The 17,605-nt window shown below is 52.9% G+C and overlaps 1 protein-coding gene across 3 annotated transcripts in view; it reads right to left on the bottom strand.

Annotated features, from left to right (window-relative positions):
- Window positions 1–44: 44 nt before the first annotated feature.
- Ccdc63 (coiled-coil domain containing 63) overlaps window positions 45–17,605 on the bottom strand; it is a 29,681-nt gene continuing 12,120 nt past the window's right edge. Inside the window, exons 5-11 of one of the 3 annotated variants that reach the window (XM_077796108.1) lie at window positions 15,982–16,163; window positions 14,202–14,413; window positions 10,348–10,568; window positions 8,526–8,600; window positions 5,858–6,050; window positions 2,783–3,033; window positions 45–1,656 (exon numbers count right to left, since the gene is read on the bottom strand). In XM_077796108.1, coding sequence (XP_077652234.1) covers window positions 1,537–1,656; window positions 2,783–3,033; window positions 5,858–6,050; window positions 8,526–8,600; window positions 10,348–10,568; window positions 14,202–14,413; window positions 15,982–16,163 — 1,254 coding nt within the window. In that variant the 3' untranslated portion in view covers window positions 45–1,536. Of the gene's footprint in view, window positions 1,665–2,606; window positions 3,034–5,857; window positions 6,051–8,525; window positions 8,601–10,347; window positions 10,569–14,201; window positions 14,414–15,981; window positions 16,164–17,605 lie in introns of those variants that run through there. The other 2 variants (XM_026385993.2, XM_026385992.2) reach the window with 2 other exon arrangements.

The following is a 17,605-nucleotide window of genomic DNA, read 5'->3' as shown; positions in this document are numbered from 1 at the left end:
CTGATCTGCACAAAGGCGGCATATGAGCTAGTGCTGACCCTTTTGTCCTTATCTTGAATCTTAATGACTCTTTGAGATAGACCTTTGCATTCACTTAGGACTGTCCCAATCAAGGGCCTATTAACTGGATACCACAGCCCTTGCTTCCCAACAGCTCAAGTGTTCATAGACACCCTTCCTTTGGGAACGCCATGGGGATAGTCTCCCAGAGGCTGCGATGGGCCCCGTGAGAGTGAAGAGGGCTAAGAACATGGCTCACCAGGCAAAAATTGTGCCTGTTAACCATAAGAGGGCCATTTCAGGTCAGATAAAGTACAAGTTGTACTTCTCTCCTAGCAAATTGGGGGAGGGGGGCTGATCTCTGCTTCTATCTGGGGCCCAGGCCTGTGCTTGAGTTGACTCATGTTGAAGCACTCAGGTCTATTATGGCTGCAAGAATCCAAACTTAAGAATCAACTGGGTTCACAAAACCAGTAAGTCCAAGGACTTCAGGCACAGCTGCCTCCAGGAACTCAAACAATGCACCCAACCCTGCGGCGGCCTCCCCACAGCTCTTTCTTGTAGGTTGCTCTGCTCTCAGTGATGGCAAAATGGCTCTCAGCAGCTCCCAGCTCTTCTACCCACTCGGCAAACCTCTGTCTTCCCAGCCTCACACAAGTACTGACTAGGTCTTCCTGGGGTCTTCTCTGGGGTACCTGATCCAACCCTGAGCTAACTGCTGGGATTGGCCAGTGCAGTGCTCTGATTGGCAGGCCTGGGTCACCTGATCAGTCCCCTGCCCTCGTGGCTTGAAGATGGGGGGACAACTTCCCCAGGGACCACAGAGGAGAAGGGAAGGGGGTTCCCAGGGAATCCCCAAGAATCGGGACAAGGCCCGGGTGAATGGTGACAAAGCAGCAAAGATCCCCGCTTGTGAGACAGTGGAGCTGGGGACACGTGCAGGGAACAAAGGGTCCCAGAGGCTGGAGGAGCCAGGTGGGACTGTCCCTGCAGCCCCTGATGTCACCCTGGATGCTGGGAGCTGGGGCCACATCCAGTGCTGGGGGCGGGGGGGGGGCAGGACCCAGGGCATTCAGGGCCTGTGTCAGCCCACACCCTGCCACAGTGTGTCCCCCATGACCTCCCAGTCCTTCCAGAGACCCTGTGCTGGGCCCCTGCAGGGACAGGCAGCCCCAGTGGCTCAGCTCACCCAGGAAGGCAGAGGGTGGCTCAGGCAGGACACCCGGGATGGGGCTGTGAAGTGACAGCTGACCGGGGAGAGGGACAGAGAGGTGTGCACACGGGCGCACAGCCCCCGACATGGGCACGCAGCCCCAGGAATGGAGACGCACGGGCCACACACAGGCCCGCCCCCTGCTGCGCCTCTGGCCACCTGCTTGAAGGTCCACGGCAGCGCTGACCCCGGTCCCTCTCCTGCGGCGGCCCTGGGACCCGGCCTTCTCACCCCCACCTGCCCGGGCCCAGTGCCCGCTCCCTTAGCAGCCGAGAAGGAGAAGGCACCGAGGCACCGAGGCACTGAGGTTAGGAACAAAACCTTTATTCTTTCGGTTGGTCTCGCCGGCCTCGGGTTTCGCTGGGTGAGGCTGTGGGCCTGCCAACTTCCTTCTGGGCATAATTGTCCAGCACCAGCTGCCTCAGGCTGCCATGGTCCAGGGGCTTCTCCACTGCAGAGGGGGAACACTTATGAGCAGGTGGCTCTGCCCTGCTCACCGGCACCTGAGGCAAGGAGACCCGAGCCTGGCCAGGTCCCTGTACAACACTGGGGGGTGGGGCGTGAGAATCCTCAGGGCTGGGAAGGGGACCACTGGGCAGAGGTTGCTTCCAGGGATGTCCAGACAATCACTGTTTCTCCTCCCGGATAAGAATGTCAAGGGTGTTTGGTTAATATCAAGGAGATAAGGCTGTGATGTGCAGTTGTTCAGGATATGCACTGCACAAAGAGGCCAGGGGTGAGTGGAGGGGCTGAAAGTCAACTCCTATTTGATTGCCAAGTCATGTCTATTCAGCAGGGCACCTTTCCCAAATTAACCTGCCCACAAGTGGCACCCCTTCTAATCCACACCCATGGTGCAGCCACACTCCCTTGGACAGAAGAGAAGACCTCGTCTGTGAGTCCCTGACAGTGCACTGAGGAGGAGGGATGGAAACACCAGCCTCAGCAACTCAGCTGGCCCCTGTCTCAAAATATGTAAAGGGCTGGAGGAGGAGCTCAGTGGTAGAGCGCCCCTGGGTCCAAACCCCGCCCCCCGCACCAAACAGACAGAATTGTTAAACTTAGATGCAAAGCGCTCCACAACCCACCACCAGAGACACTCCACACTCCCAAGGTGGCCCACCGGCTTTGATGACCTAGAGGCCTCCCTCCTCCTCCCTCCTCCCCCCTCCTCCTCCCTCCTTCCCCCTCCTCCCTCCTCCTCCCTCCCTCCTCCCCCCTCCTCCCCCTCCTCCCTCCTCCTTCCCCCTCCTCCCTCCCTCCTTCCCCCTCCTCCCCCCTCCTCCTCCCTCCTCCTCCCTCCTCCCTCCCTCATCCTCCCCCTCCTCCCCCCTCCTCCCTCCTCCTCCTCCCTCCTCCTCCTCCTCCCTCTCCCCCCTGTTATATGTAATTGTCCAGCACCACCCCGCCATCCAGGGGAAGTGCCTTCTCTGACCTCAGTGTTACCAAACTGCCCTCCAAAGGCTAGTGGGGCCGATGGGAGGCCCTGCCTAGGGAGAAGGCCCGGCTCTGCTGTCCCCAGAAACCATGTGGAGGGGCTACAGGCAGATGGCCCCCAGCAGGAGAGACAGTCCCCAGGGCACCAGCCAGGACGCCCCACCCAGGGGGCAGGCACTCACTGTCCTCTATCTTGTCGCTGAAGGAATCAGTCCCCAGCACGGGTGGGGTGACCTTGAGGGGTTCTGGGAGCTTCACGAGGGCAGAGCCGCCCCAGAAAGGGTTGAGGAAGGGCGGGGGCGGCTCGGTGTCCATGTCCACTTCCTGCATTCGCATGTAGGCCTCCAGCAGCAGCAGGTCGTTGGTCTTCTTCTCGATGAGGGCTGCGAGAGGGCGGGGGCGTGGGGTGGGGTGGCTGCGGGGACCTGCCCGCGAGAGCCCCCCAGGACCCGCTTTCTCTGGGTCACACCCTGCGGTCCCCCTTGAGAAGCAAAAACAGAACCTCTGACTCATGAAGCAAGATGGACACACAGCCGTACCTGGACACCTGGGGTGCAGATCTCGCCAGGAGGGACACTAGGAAAAGAACATCCTGAAGGCTCCTCAGGGGGCCATAGTGAAAGGAGGGTTGAGACGTGGGTTAGACTGAGAATTGGGAACCAGGGAAGGGGGAAGAGCCCAGCCTTAAACTCTCTTCCCCAATCTGCACTCTGAGCTGGTCGCCGGGCCCTTGCTCATGCAGTTCCTTCTGCCTGAGATGCTGTTCCCTACAGCCCTCCCTGAGCCACGGCCTGGCATTTGAAGAGTTCTGGGGAGCAGTCTCTCCTTCCATGTGCATGGAGGAACCAGCCAGGGGAGGGTGGATTCCAGGGGCCTCGCCATCCGGGGGAAGTGCCTTCTCTGATCTCGGTAACTCCTGGATTTGGATCATTTAAAAAACAACAACAACAAAATGCACACACCCCAAACTGATTCTATCTAAAAATCAGACCAGAAATACTGGCAGCTGAACTGTGCTACCGGCTCTCAGGAACCTCATAGCCTCGGATAGAAAAAGCTTTCTCTACTCACAGACAAACGGGGAATGTCAAATCACAGCACCCCCAGGAGCAGGGGTCACAGGGTAGCTTCACATGGGGCAGTGCAGGGAGGTCTCACGGGAGAAAAGGACGCACACTGAGGTCTGAGAATGAGGAGGAACTGGGCACATGGACCAGTGTTCCAGAAACAGCCTGGGCAAAGGCCCTGAGGCAGGAACTGAGATGTGGTGGTGAGGTGGCCAGCATCTTGGAACTTGGATCTCAAGGATCCCACCACCAGGACCTGGTCAGAGTGGCCCACCCTGGACGGTTAGTACATGTGGTTGATCATGTGGTTTCTGAACAGATGTTTCTCTCTGTGCTGCTTTCACCTTGAACCCTTTCACTGAGATCAACTGTAGCCATAAGTACTACTATGTGCTATGCCTGTAAATCCTTCTAACCCACCACTAACCAGATTCTATGAAGAATCTCAGGGTCAACTCTAGGAGCATTGAAGCCATTCATTCCAAGTGGACTCCATCGGGGTAGGTGTGCCCTCCCTCTGCACCCTGAGCTCAGGGCCTGCCTAAAAACGCAGGCAATAGTCACCAGGCATTTGCTACACTAGGCACCGTTCTGAGCACTTTATTTCCTCCTTTTCAATTGGTGTGCCTTTGATTTCTTTTTCTTGCCTTATTGCATCATCTAGGACCTCATTCTGACATTGAGTAAGAATCTGGGATTGTGGCTCAGCAGCAGAGTGTTCGCCTAGCACGGGCGGGACCTGGGTTTGATTCTCAGCACCACATAAAAATAAAGGCATTGTGTTGTGTCCATCTACAAAAAATAAATTTTAAAAAATTTGAAAAAGAATAGAGAGCAAAAGCCCTTGCTTTGCTCCTGATCTTAGAAGAAAGATATTCAGCTTTTTATCATTAAGTATGAGGTTAGCTGTGGGTTTTTTGGTTTGTTTGTTTGTTTGTTTGTGGATGCCTTTATCAAGTTAAGAAAGCTCCCTGTAGCTCTAACTGGTTGGGAGTGTTTATCATGAAGGGATACTGAATTTTAGTACATGCTTTTTTGCATCTATTGCAATGACTCTGAAGTTCTTTTCCTCGAAGAACTCTTCATTTATTTATTCCTCCCAATAGCTTTATGAAGTAACTCTAGGGTTTAACCCTGCATTTTTTTTCAATATTTAAGAACAGAAAGCACAGAGATGTTCAAAAACTTGCCTAGAAGAATACAGGTAACAATAAATGTTGGTGAGGATGTGGGGGAAAGGCACACTCATACTGCTGGTGGGACTGCAAATTGGCGCAACCACTCTGGAAAGCAGTCTGAAGATTCCTCAGAAAACTTGGAATGGAACCACCATTTGACCCAGTTATCCCACTCCTCAGCATATACCCAAAGGACTTAAAATCAGCATACTATAGTGATGCGGCCACGTCAATATTTACAGCAGCACAATTAACAATAGCTAAGCTATGGAGCCAACCTAGGTGCCCTTCAACAGATGAATGGATTAAAAAATGTGGCATACATCCACAATGGAATATTACTCAGCCATAAAGAAGAATGAAATTATAGCATTTGCGGGTAAATGGACAAAACTGGAGACAATCATGCTAAGTGAAATAAACCAATCCCCAAAAACCAAAGGCCGAATGTTCTCTCTGATATGCTGATGCTAATCCACAATAAGGGGGTGGGGAGAATAAAAGTTCATTGGATTAGACAAAGGGGAAAGAAGGGAAGGGAGTGGGGATGGGAATAGGAAAGACAGCGGGATGAATTGGACGTGACTTTCCCATGCTCCTAGAGGAACACACAACCAGGGAGACTCCACACATGTACAGCCACAGAATGGGAAGTTATAACATGTATGTATGCTTTGTCCAAAGACACTCCACTGTCCTGTCCGACTAGGAAGACCATATTAAAAAAAGAAAAAGGAAAAGAGCCCTAAAAAACAAACAAACAAAACAAAAAATTGAAACCACCTTGTCGGGGACCACACAGCTAGTCAGGGCGTAACCGGGATTTGAACCCACGAAGCCTGGCTCTGGTGCCTGGGCTTCACCCCCAGGCTCACCACCTCTGCAGGAATGAGTTCTCGAGCCTGGTCACGGAAAGCACTGGAAAAGCTTGCTAAGCGCTGGACGGCCCCAGGGCGACTCACAGAAATACTGGGACAGGTTGGTGTCGGTGACTTTCCCGGTCTCCCCCAACTGCACCAGGATCTTGGAGGCATCGCAGTTGATCTTCTTGAACAGATTCTCCACCGAGGTCTTGAGATGCTCCAGGGTCTCTCTGAGCTCGCGGTTTTTGTCCTCGTACCTGTTGGCCTCCTCCGTGGTCTTCCTCAGCTTCTCCTGGGGGTGGACACCAGTTCCCCGGGGTCAGCCCGCTGGACGGGACTCTCCAGGCGAGGGGGCTGGGGACCCTCGGGGGTCCGGATCTCCAGCCACTGGCTTCACCCCTCAGAGGGGGGCAGGACCAGTTAAATGGCCCCAGTCGTGCATTTAGAAGAAGGCACCACGCTGTGCGGGGCCCACCGCCTCCTTCCCCTTAAGGTGAGTCCTCACCTGGGCTTTCTGAAAAGGAAGGAGCGCGGCGCAGGACACAGCTCTGTGTGTCACCTGATGGCATGGAATCAGGCCTCACCAGCAGTGTCCACAGGTGTTCTCTGTTTTCCTTTTCTGTCCCTCCCATCCTAGGAGCTGCAGGTGCTGCAGGTGCTGGCTGCCATCCCATAAACGGTTCTCACCATCCATGGTCTAGAACACCTGCACCAGCCCAGTGGTTTCCAAAGCGGGGTCCCCAGACGGGCAGGGTCAGGTCACGGGGGATCATGGGCGTGGTGCAAGCTCTGGGGCCCACCCAGACATGCAGGATCGGGCTGAGGCAGGCATCTGAGCCTCCAGGTGACACTGGTGCACAGAGAAGTTTGAGACTCTCTGGGAGCCCACTGTATCTCAGCCTGGGTGACACACTGGGGTCAACAGGAGCTTTACAATATTTGCAACCTTCGCTCCACCCTCTGGGGGTCAGATCTCACTGGCTCCAGTTGTGACCAGATGTGACCAGTTGTGACCGGGGCAGCAGGGAACTTTGAGGACTCCTGGGATTCTGACCTGCGGCTGGAAATGAGAATGGCTGCATCCCATCCTGCCTCCCGCTCCCTGAGTTCTTGGACTGCAAAGCAGGCCTGGGCCCTAGGAGAACCACGGAGGGCCACACGGGGCTCGGGAGGTCACAGGCTCAAGTCATGGTTTTACAAGTCTCCCCAGCCATGAGCAGCAGGTAGGACGATTGCCCCATTTTACAGATGAGAAACCTGAGGCTCAGAGAAGTTAGGTCACTGTTCCAAGGTCACACAGCTAGGAAGTAACTGTTCTGAGAGCCTTCCCAGGATCCTAGTGAGGGAGTAGGCTCACCCCTTCTCCCAGAGGGGCAGAAACTGGTGAAAGGAGGGGTAGGAAAACCTGGGAACCTACTGCTATTGAGACAGATTCTCCGGCTTAGATATTTGCACTGGAAAAGGAGAGTCCCCAAGTCAAGCTAAAACCTAAGGAACAAAGAGCTAATGCAGGGACCATGGGCAGAGAGGGGCTGGCAGCCTCTCTACTGCCCCCCACCCCCGGCAATGCCTGTCTCCACCCCAAAGAAGAGTCTGGACTCTGGGTGGCCCCAAGCGAGGATGTGGGACCGCAGGCAAGTATTCTTCGTTGGGGTGGGAGTCCTCCTAAGACCTGGACCCTGCCTGGGGGTCTGCAGTGCCCCTTCGCCTTCCCCCTGAGCCACGGCTCTGAGCCCAAGCACCTCGGTGGCAGCACGTGCTCTGCTGCCCTCCAGTGGTCAGTCAGAGGATAGCACCTTCATCCTTGTGGACCCGAAGCCCCGGGGAACCTGACACAAGCCACAAAGGGGGAATGGGAGGTGCCCCAGGAGAACGGTTCCTGGGCCAGGAACTCTGGATTAGAGGAGGACGTTGGTCAGACCTCCTGAGAAGTTCAAGGTTTTGACCAGTATTTGCAATCCATTCTCCCCTTATGCCTTAATGACAAGACCTGACTGACTGTGGGGTGGCAATGAGGGCACCTAAGTTATATTCCAAACCTGTTTTGCAACATGGATGGTCAATGAGATGTAAATACAGAAATCATTTAGCTGAATCTTCTGGAAAATAGCTTAAGCTGGTTGACAGATAGCAAGGCCCCCCTCCCCCACCCTTTATGTTTGTTTACTCCCCAGTTTCTCCCTGCCTGGAATGTATATGTGATGGCTGGACCTATGGAAGCTATGATGCAACCACAAGGAGCTGCTGGGATTACAGGTATGCTCCAATCAGGAGTTAAATGACCTGGCACATTTGGAATGTAAGCCACGCACACACTCAGGATGGCCAACTAGAAAGCTAGAAGGAGCCTGGGCCATGGATGACATCATGATGGAACCCTACCAGCCCTGAAGTGCCCATCTCCCGATGTATTTAACCAGGAAACTTCTGTCTTGCTTAGGCCACTGTTATCTTGGGTCCTTTTATTAGCTGCCAAGTACAACTTAAATGTCATAACACATCCCAGCTCCTCGAGGTTGGTCAAGTGATTTTACCTCTGTGAACCTCAGTTTCCTCATCTGTGAGTTGGAGAGATCAACAGCGTCCACTTCCAAGCACTGAGTCCAGTGCCTGGCACATAGTACCTGCTCAGGAAACGTGTCTGGATGTCACCCAGGCCAGCCTCAGGTCATGGGGCTAACAGCTTCCTGCTCCAGGTACCAGCTGACGGGCTGCCTGACCCACACACAACAGAGACCCCCCATCCCATGCTCTGCACCCGGCTCACCTCGAGCTCCTTCAGGACAGAGCCGCTGTCGTCGTGGGAAGACTGCTGCTGGGATCGCAGGTGGGTGATCTCATCCTGCCCGGGGAGAAAATCCACTGTGAGGAAACGGGGTGCTCCCCTCCCCTACCACACCTCAAAAGAAGCTGTGCCTCCAGAGGCCTAAGAGGTGTTTTTGTTTGTTTGTTTGTTTGTTTTGTACCAGGGATTGAACCCAGGGCACTTGACCACTGAGCCACCTCCTCAGCCCTTGTTATTTTTTATTTTGAGACAGGATCTTGCTGAGTTGCTGAGGCTGGCCTTGAACTTGTGATCCTCCTGCCTCAGCCTCCCATCCGAGCTGCTGGGATTACGGGCGTGCTCCACCACACCTGGTCCCAATCAGGAGTTAAATGACCTGTTCAAGAGTCTTAGAACCTCAGAGCCGCTCCTAGGCTTCGGAGGTTCTGAGGTTTCTTAATGAAGAGCAGAATGATGGCATGGGAGGGTGTGAGGCGTCCATTCTGGAGAGTCCCTAGGGGGCCGTCACCAGCATCTTGTGTGAATAGTGGGGACCTTCTACCTGCAGTAATACGGACTGTGGTCATCACATGTGGGTATGAGAATGTGGCTAGTGCCACTGAGGAACTGGTTTTTCAATTTTATTTAATTGCAATGAATTTAAACTTAAATAAATACATGTGGCTAGTGGCTACTGCATTGGTCTGGGCAGCTCCGGAGCAGGAGTTCTCAGACTCCAGCAAGAATCCCCTGGAGGCTTGTGAAAACGCAGATCACAGGTCCCCAGAGTCTCTGAATCCAAGAATGTGCCTTTCTAACAAGGTCCCAGCTTCAGAGACCACGGGGAAGCCGGGTCTTCAAGTGGTGTATGCCTGTAATCCTGGCAACTTTGGAGGCTGAGTTAGGAGGATGACAAGTTGGAGGCCAGCCTGGGCAGTTGAGCAAGATCCTGTTTCAAAATAAAAAGGGCTGGGGATGTGACTCGGTGGTAGAGTGCCCAGGTTCAATCCCAGTACAAAAAAAAAAAAAAAAAAAAAAAAACAACCTGGAGTTCTCACATATTTTGCTATGGCTTGTCCTTGTCCCACTGGGTCTAGAGAGACCCTCCCTCCTGCAGAGTGGAAACTCAGGCCTCACCTGCCCACTCTCCCTTCACCACGCTCGGCCCGCAGAGCACATGCAGTGCCGCACTTGACCACCAGGGGGCAGCGGCGATGCGCCGAGCCCGAGAGGCCTGGCGGGCTTGGGGGGCCAGTAGGGAGCCTGGGGCAGACGGACGGGGGAAGAACTGGGCTTCGCGGGGGAATAAGGGCCAGAGTGGTCAGATCTGATTTTCCAAGAGAAACAGGAAATGCGATTTGCATGTGGAATATACTGATTTTTCAAATGTTGGAAACTAATAAATTAGCAAATTAGCAAGTGGAGAAGCAAAAAAGAAGGCAGGCTGCATTTGGCCAGTCTGCAGCCTGGCACCCGCCCTGCAGCGGGGGAATAAGGGCCAGAAAGATCGTAAATAGTAAATATTTTATGCTTTGCATCTCTCTGGATTATAAAGTATGCCATGGATTATAAGCGTCCCTACTGGAGGTAGAGGGGACCCGAACCCATTCAATGTACGTCTTTAGTGAGACACAAATGCCAGTTTCAGAGAAGTTAGATCGTAGGGGGAGTGCGGGGGACACACAGCGATGCTTGCTAGGCTGGTGTGACCTCGCGGCCCTTTTCACTGTAGAGAATGTCTGGAACATCCCAGGGAGGCTGCCCTAGGGAGGGCTGCTGTGGGAACAGGTGGTCCCAGACCCAGGCAAACAAGAGCTGTCCCGACCTGGATCTCCTGGATCTTCTTGTTCATCATCTCCATGTCGTTGTTGAGCTCCATGATGTAAGTAAACCGGGCAAAGTTCTTGTCCTCCTTGGCCAGGAATTCCTCAATGAGCTGGCTCAGGTTCCCATCCTCCACCAGCTTCATCAGCCGGAGGTGGGCCACCTGGTAGCTCTCAAAACTCTCTCCCTTGCTATTCTTCCTGTGCCTTTTTGTCTTGAGAGCTAGAGAAGAAACAGTGACAGTGAGGAGCCCTTCTGCTCCGGGTCAGGCAGATAGCATGGGCTCCACAGCATGGTGGCCCTGTCCCGGGAGGGTGGGCACTGGGTTTTTCCAAAAAATGGTTCAGAAGCTCCACTATTTCCACTTCACCAAGACCTAATTCAGTATTCACTAAGTGCCAGGCACTGGGCGAGGCTCTGCTGACACAAAACCCTGGCCCCAGGGAGCTTTCCAAGGAGGAAAAAGAGACAAAGAGAGGAAAGAAAACAAGATATACAAGTAAACAGAAGAAGAAATCCGCTTATTACCATTGCGGCTGGAAGAAGGCACGTCAGGCACGGAGATGGGGGTCCTGCGTTAGGTGGGTAGCCAGGGAAGGCCTCTCTGTAGAGGTGATGGTTGAGAAGAATGAAGGTCAAGGCAGTGGCCAAGTTAGTCTGGGGACAGAAGATTCTTAGGAGGGCTCAGAGCTTGGTGAGTTCAAGGAATAAGAACCTTCAAGGAAGTTCTTCTCTGAGTCTCACTCTCACTGGCCTAGAATCACAGAATCCCTGAACCTAGGCTTATCTCTCTGATATGGCCTCCACATGGCAATCAGAAGGTTCTTTCTAGATCTTTCTGGGCACATGACATGATGTAGCTCCTCATGGTCCTTGGGGTCAAGCTGAAGTTTCTCAGCATCATTTATGATCTGGTCTCCTCTAGGGCCTCCTGTGACGGGTTCCCTCGTGTCACCTCCTCCAACAGGCCCACCCTGACCACCCTAGATAAAGCAGTCCTGGGTCACTGTCTGTCAATTACCCTCTTTTATTTTCTTTGTGCTCTTGGGTTTCTGAGAACCAAAGAATCAACTTTAAAAAGAAGTTTAAGAATCAGCTTAACTTCTGTGTTTTATTTTTATTTTTTTCAAATTGAGGGGTACCAGGGATTGAGCTCAGGGGCACTTGACCACAGAGCTACATCCCCAGCCCATTTTTGTATTTATTTAGAGACAGGCTGAGTTGCTTAGGGCCTCGCTGTTGCTGAGTCTGGGTTTGAACCCGCAATCCTTCTGCCTCAGCCTCCGGAGCTGCTGGATTACAGGGTGGGCCACCGCGCCCGGCTTCTGTGTTTTCTCACTTGTTGGATCCCCTGAAGGGTCAACTCTGTGAGGACAGGATCTCTGTCTTATTCCCACTGTGTCCTTTCTGCCTCTCCAGCTCCTGGCATGTGGTCAGTTGGTCCCTCAGTGTCCCTGGAGGACTGACTCCAGGACCCCTCTGCACTCCAGCCCAGCCGTCCCGCCCCCAGCCTTGCCTTGGCTGCTCTTGCTATCTGGATGCCTGGTGCCTGCACCACTAGTCTTGTGTCCTTTAGGTCGAGGGCTGTCCCCTCTCCTGGGTCCTTCGTTGGCCGCCTCCATCCCATGTCTGTCTTTCCTCCCAAGGGTCTGCCCGGTGCGAAGTGTTTGTGTCCTTTGTTTGTGTGTTTTCCAGGGCTCTGTACCCAGAACGTAAGCCGCACGACATCAGGGCTGTTATGGTTTGGATGTGATGTGTCCCCCAGAAGCCCAGACGTGAGACAAGGCAGGAAGGTTGAGAGGCGAAGTGACTGGCTTATGAGGGCCTCAACCTAAATGGTGCACTGACCCCGAGAGAATGATAGCTGTGGGCAGGTGGGTGTGGCTGGAGGAGGTGGGTCATGGGTGTGATCTGGGGGTATATGTCATCCTGGGTGACATCCTGCTTCCTTGTGGCCGTGTCCCAGCTGCCCTCCTCCGCCACCCTCTCCCGTCATCCTCTCCCGCCATGATGTGAGCCTCACCTTGGGCCCAGAGCAATGGGGTGGGCCATCCATGGACTGAGACCTCTGAAACTGTGATTCCCAAATAAACTTTTCCTCCTCCAATTTTTCTTGCCAGATCATTTGGTCACAGTGACAAAATAATTAAAAGCTGACTAACAAAGGGTGAACACAGTTGTGGTCACTGCTCCCCTCTGGACTCCAGCCTGGTGCCCGTTTCAGGCTGTGGTCAGGAAGTCTACTAAAGATTAGAAATGGATCAGGTGGGTGGACGGGTGGATGAGGGGTCCGGAGATCACAAAGAACATGACCCTGACAGATCACTCTGAGGGCAAAGGGCACAGGAGGGACAGGACTAAGAATGAGGAGAGTAGTGGTGGGGGCGGACACGTCTGGGAGGGAGCCCTGGACCTGCCACTCACATTGCCATGGACCTCGGGGGGTCAGTGACAGAGCCCACTTCTCATGCTGTCATGGGGTCATGTGGAACTCACATGTGCCAAGCACCTACGAGAGGAGCTTGCACAAGCTGGTGGCTCCGTAGACAGACTGGCTCCAAGACCCCTGGATAATTGGCAGGTGAACAGAGGGGTGATGGACAGGTGAACGCACTGGTGCGTGACTGACTGGGTGGGTGACTGACTGGGTGGCTGGGTGCGTGGGTGGACACTGGCTGGGTGGTTGGACACAGGCCCAAAAGGTGAAAAAGCTGTGGGTCGTTATCTTAGAGGAAGACATGGGCTCCTCAGAAGCTCTTCCAGCAATGGTGCCGAGTGACTGACCAGGAATAGGCAGGAAAAAAAACAGGGAAGAATGAATCCAAGGGCCTGGGGTGCAGCTCAGCAGGTCCTAGGCCCTGGATCCCCTCCCAGCACCAGAGACAATGAAAACCAACATAGAGGAGGTGGGGGGCCCTCTGGGAAGGGCGTGGCCCAGCAGGCCTCCCTCCCACGGCTCCCCATGGTCCTTGGGCTCAAGCTGAAGTTTCTCAGTGTCATTTATGATCTGGTCTCCTCCGGGGCCTCCTGTGCTGTCGGCTGGCATCCCAGGACTCAGGGTGAACGGGTCCCTGTGCTTGCCCTAAGTGGTTAGGGGGCTCACCGCGCTGCACTGCCATGCCTGCCCTTGGGAGCACATGACTGTGCTGTGTGCTAGGCACAGGAGCCTAGGTGACGGGTCCCCAGGAACACAGTCTGTGTGTGTGCCCCTCATAAATGACGTGTGCCAGGTATGGGAGGGGTCATTGCTCTGTGTGGCTCTCCATGAAGTGTGCACCTCTGGTCTCCACTCCTCGGGCCCTTGCCTCCTGTCGATTTTGTGCCCTTTTACTGTGATACATCACCGCCTTGACTGTGACCCTGTGCGGAGTCCCTCGGGTCCTCTTGGTGAGTCATCAAACCTGGCCTGGTCTAGGACACCCTGACACATAGATACTGCTTGGGACATATTTATCCTAAAAATCTGGCCATTGTTTCTCTGAATTTGAATTTAACTAGGCATCTTTTTTAAAAAATTCTTTTTTAGTTGTAGATGGACCCAGTCTCTTTATTTATTTTTATGTGATGCTGAGGATGGAACCCAGGGCCTCATGCGTGTGAGGCAAGCGCTCTACCGATGAGCCCCAGCCCAGCCCTATTATTTTTTTGTGCTAAATTTGGCGACGTTACCACAAGGAGACTGGGGAGCGTAGGGGTGGGGGTGGTGGGGGGGTGGTGGGGGTTTGTGGGGGGTGGGAGTGGTGGGGGTGGTGGGGGGGAGTGTTGGGGGGTGGGGGGGAGTGGTGGGTGGGGGGGGTGGGGGAGTGGTGGGGGGTGGTGGGGTGGAGGGTGTGGGGGTGTGGGGGGGTGGTGTACCTTCTTCCTTTTTCGCGTCCTCCTCCAATTCCATGCGGTCCTTCTTCTTGACATGCAGAAAGGACTTGAGCTTGCTCTCGTGGTTGTAGAAGGACTTGAGCTTGGCCTCGTGGTCGTAGAGCCGCTCCAGCTCCTGGATCTCCAGGTTGTACTCAGAGATGTCCTTCTGCTGGCGGTCCTTCATGGCAGCCATGCGGGCCATGGCCTGCATGCTGCGAGGATGCAGGGGCTGAGGTCCCCAAGCGCCTCACTCTCTTCCCTTCTCCCTGTGGCCCCGGGGGCTTCCTGTCTGGCCAGCAGACACCAGGTCTCCTACTGACCAAGGACTTTAGGAGTGGAACAGCCTAGCTTACTGGAACAACTGGAGCTGCAAGCTCTAGGCCATGCACAGGAAGTGTGTTTTCCCATTGTCATCTCTGTCTCATCATCATCCTTACTACCAGCACCACTGTCATTATCATAATCATCACCAGCATCATCACCACCATCACCATCATCACCATCACCACCATCATCACTGTCACAGCCATCACCACCATCACCATCACCACCATCACCATCACCATCACCACCATATCATCACCATCACCACCACCATTACCATTACCACCATCACCACCATCATCACATCACCAAATCATCACCATCACCACCATCATCACCATCACCATCACCACCACCATCATCACCAGCACCACCATCACCAGCACCATCAACACCATAATTACCACATCACCATCAATATCACCACTATCACCATCATCACCATCACCACCATCATCAGTGTCACAGCCATCACCACCCTCACCATCACCACCACCATCATCACTATCATCACCATCACCATCCATCACTATATCATCACCATCACCATCACCACATCACCACCATCATCAGTGTCACAGCCATTACCACCCTCACCATCACCACCACCATCATCACTATCATCACCATCACCATCCATCACTATATCATCACCATCACCATCACCACATCACCATATCATCACCATCACCACCATTCACCACCACCATCACCACCATCACCATCAACACCATATCATCACCATCAACATCACCACCATCACCATCAACACCATATCATCACCATCAACAATGTCACAACCATCACCACTCTCATCATCATCATCACCATCATCGCCATCACCATTATCACCATCAACATCATCATCATCAACATCACTACCGTCATCATCACAATCACCACATCACAATTCACATCACCACCTCCACCATCAGCACCGTCATCACCACCACCACCATCACCACATCATCATCAACATCACCACCGTCATCATCACCACATCACCACCACCACTACCTGTCAGTCACCGTGACCCACGTGCTCCTTCATCTTATTGACCCTCTTTCCCACCTAAAGAGATCCTACAACGATGTGAAGCGATGGAGCAAAGATTCAAGTCCAGATTCCTCTCACTCCAACACCTGCTCTCTCCACAGCCCAACTGTAGGCGACAGAGAGGCGATGGAGACAGTCCCTCAGGACCAAAGTCAGGGGCTCCCAAGGGGACAGTATCGAATAGAGGTCTGCGTATTAACTCCAGCACACCAGCCACTTACCTGGATTTCAGGTAAGTATTTTAGTGTCTCTAAACCTCCTTTTCCTGGTCTGTAAAAGGGGGACCTAGGGCCCCTGTGGGGGCTAAAGTCACACACAGCCTCTGGCCTCAGCTGCAGAGTCATTGGGTTTATGGTCTAAGGTCCCCCAACACACCGCAAGGGGCACCTCCCCAGCACACCTCTGCTCATAGGCCTGAGAAGACTGCTCAATGGCCAAGTTCATGGTTTTCTTCTGCGACAACAGGCTCTGGCACAGCTGCTGGTAGATGTTGTCATAAGTGGCCTTCTCAAACCGCAGGTTCTCAATCTCCTGACGGAGCTTGGCGTTGGTAGTCAGCATCTTATCAAAGTGCTCAGTGACCTGTTGGAAGGGCTGTGTTTCAAAACAGGGCTGCTCTCTGGGCTGTAAGACAAGCGTCCAGAAGGCAGATGGAAGGTGGGAAGATCCCACACGCTGCCTCACATCCCAGGACACGGAACAACCTTTGGGGAGCACTGGGTGACGGTGGAGTGGGCCACCAACTGGCTAAGTGGCCTTTGCTGGATTCTTTTCTCTGGATTTCAGATTCCTCAATGACTTTTAGACCTAATTTCCAGTTTGGGATCATTACATGAGAGACAGGAACAAGTTAAATGACACCATCAGAAATAACTGGCCAAGCTGGCCATGGTGGCACATGCCTGAAATCCCGGTGACTCTGGAGGCAGGTGTAGGAGGATCGCAAGTTTGAGGCCAGACTCAGCAGCTTAACAAGACCCTGGGGCTTACAGCTAGATGATTCTCTGTGGCAGGGGCTGGGCTGGGCTTCTTAGCATGTTAAATATCACTACCACCCACCCCCAATCCAGCTGTGACAAGCTAAAGTGTGTCCCTCAGAAGGCAATGTCCCTCTAGGGGCAAAATCATTCTTGATTAAGAGCCACTATTTTAAATTTAAAGAAACTTAAAAGACCTAACAATTGTATGAACCTTGCTTGAACCAACTTTTAAAAGACATTTTTTGGTTCAACTAGAGAAATTTTAGTAGGGATGGGGTATTGGGTCACGTGAAGGAAATACTCATTTTGTAAGATGTGATATTGGTATTGTGATCATGAAAGCAAATGTTTAATTGTAAGAGGTGAAACTGAAGAAATCAGGGCTAAAATGTCATGATACCTATAATTTACTTTAAAATACTCCAGGGTGAAAAACGGTAAAGCCATTAAAGCAAATCGTTAACAATTATTAGATCAAAGTGACAGGTATGTGGGGGTTCATTATTTTATTCCCTCTAATTTTTTTTTGTACATAAATCTTCATAAATTTGTCTTAGTTTTTTTAAAGAGTTTTTTTTTTTTTAAGTGATGTGGGTTACACTATGGGAATATGGGTTGGTGCAGTCACTATGGGAAACTTTATGGAAGTTTCTAAAGAAATTAAAAGTAGAATGACCCTACGACCCTCTTCTGGTATGAGGCCAAAGGAAATGTGATTGGCAGCTGGGAGCAGGCAGCCTTGCTCACTGTAGCTGAGGCACAGCAACACCTAGTGTCCATGACGCGTGAACGGATCAAGGAACTTGCACACACGCATGCATGCACACACATACACACGATCAATATTCAGCCTTAAAAAAAAAATCCTACCATTTGCCACAGTATGAGTGGATCTGGAGGACATTACGCTATGTGAAATAAGCCAATCACAGAGGGACAAATGCTGTGTGATCTCACGTGCAGGGTTGGCCACAGAACAGAAGTCACGTGACAGAGAGAAAGACAGTGGTTACAGGGAGGGGTGGGGAGCTTCAAGTCAGAGGA

Source organism: Urocitellus parryii, chromosome 3 (genome assembly GCF_045843805.1).
Source record: "Urocitellus parryii isolate mUroPar1 chromosome 3, mUroPar1.hap1, whole genome shotgun sequence".
Taxonomy (NCBI): Eukaryota; Metazoa; Chordata; class Mammalia; order Rodentia; family Sciuridae; genus Urocitellus; species Urocitellus parryii.
This window is presented reverse-complemented; position numbering and strand designations above follow the sequence as displayed.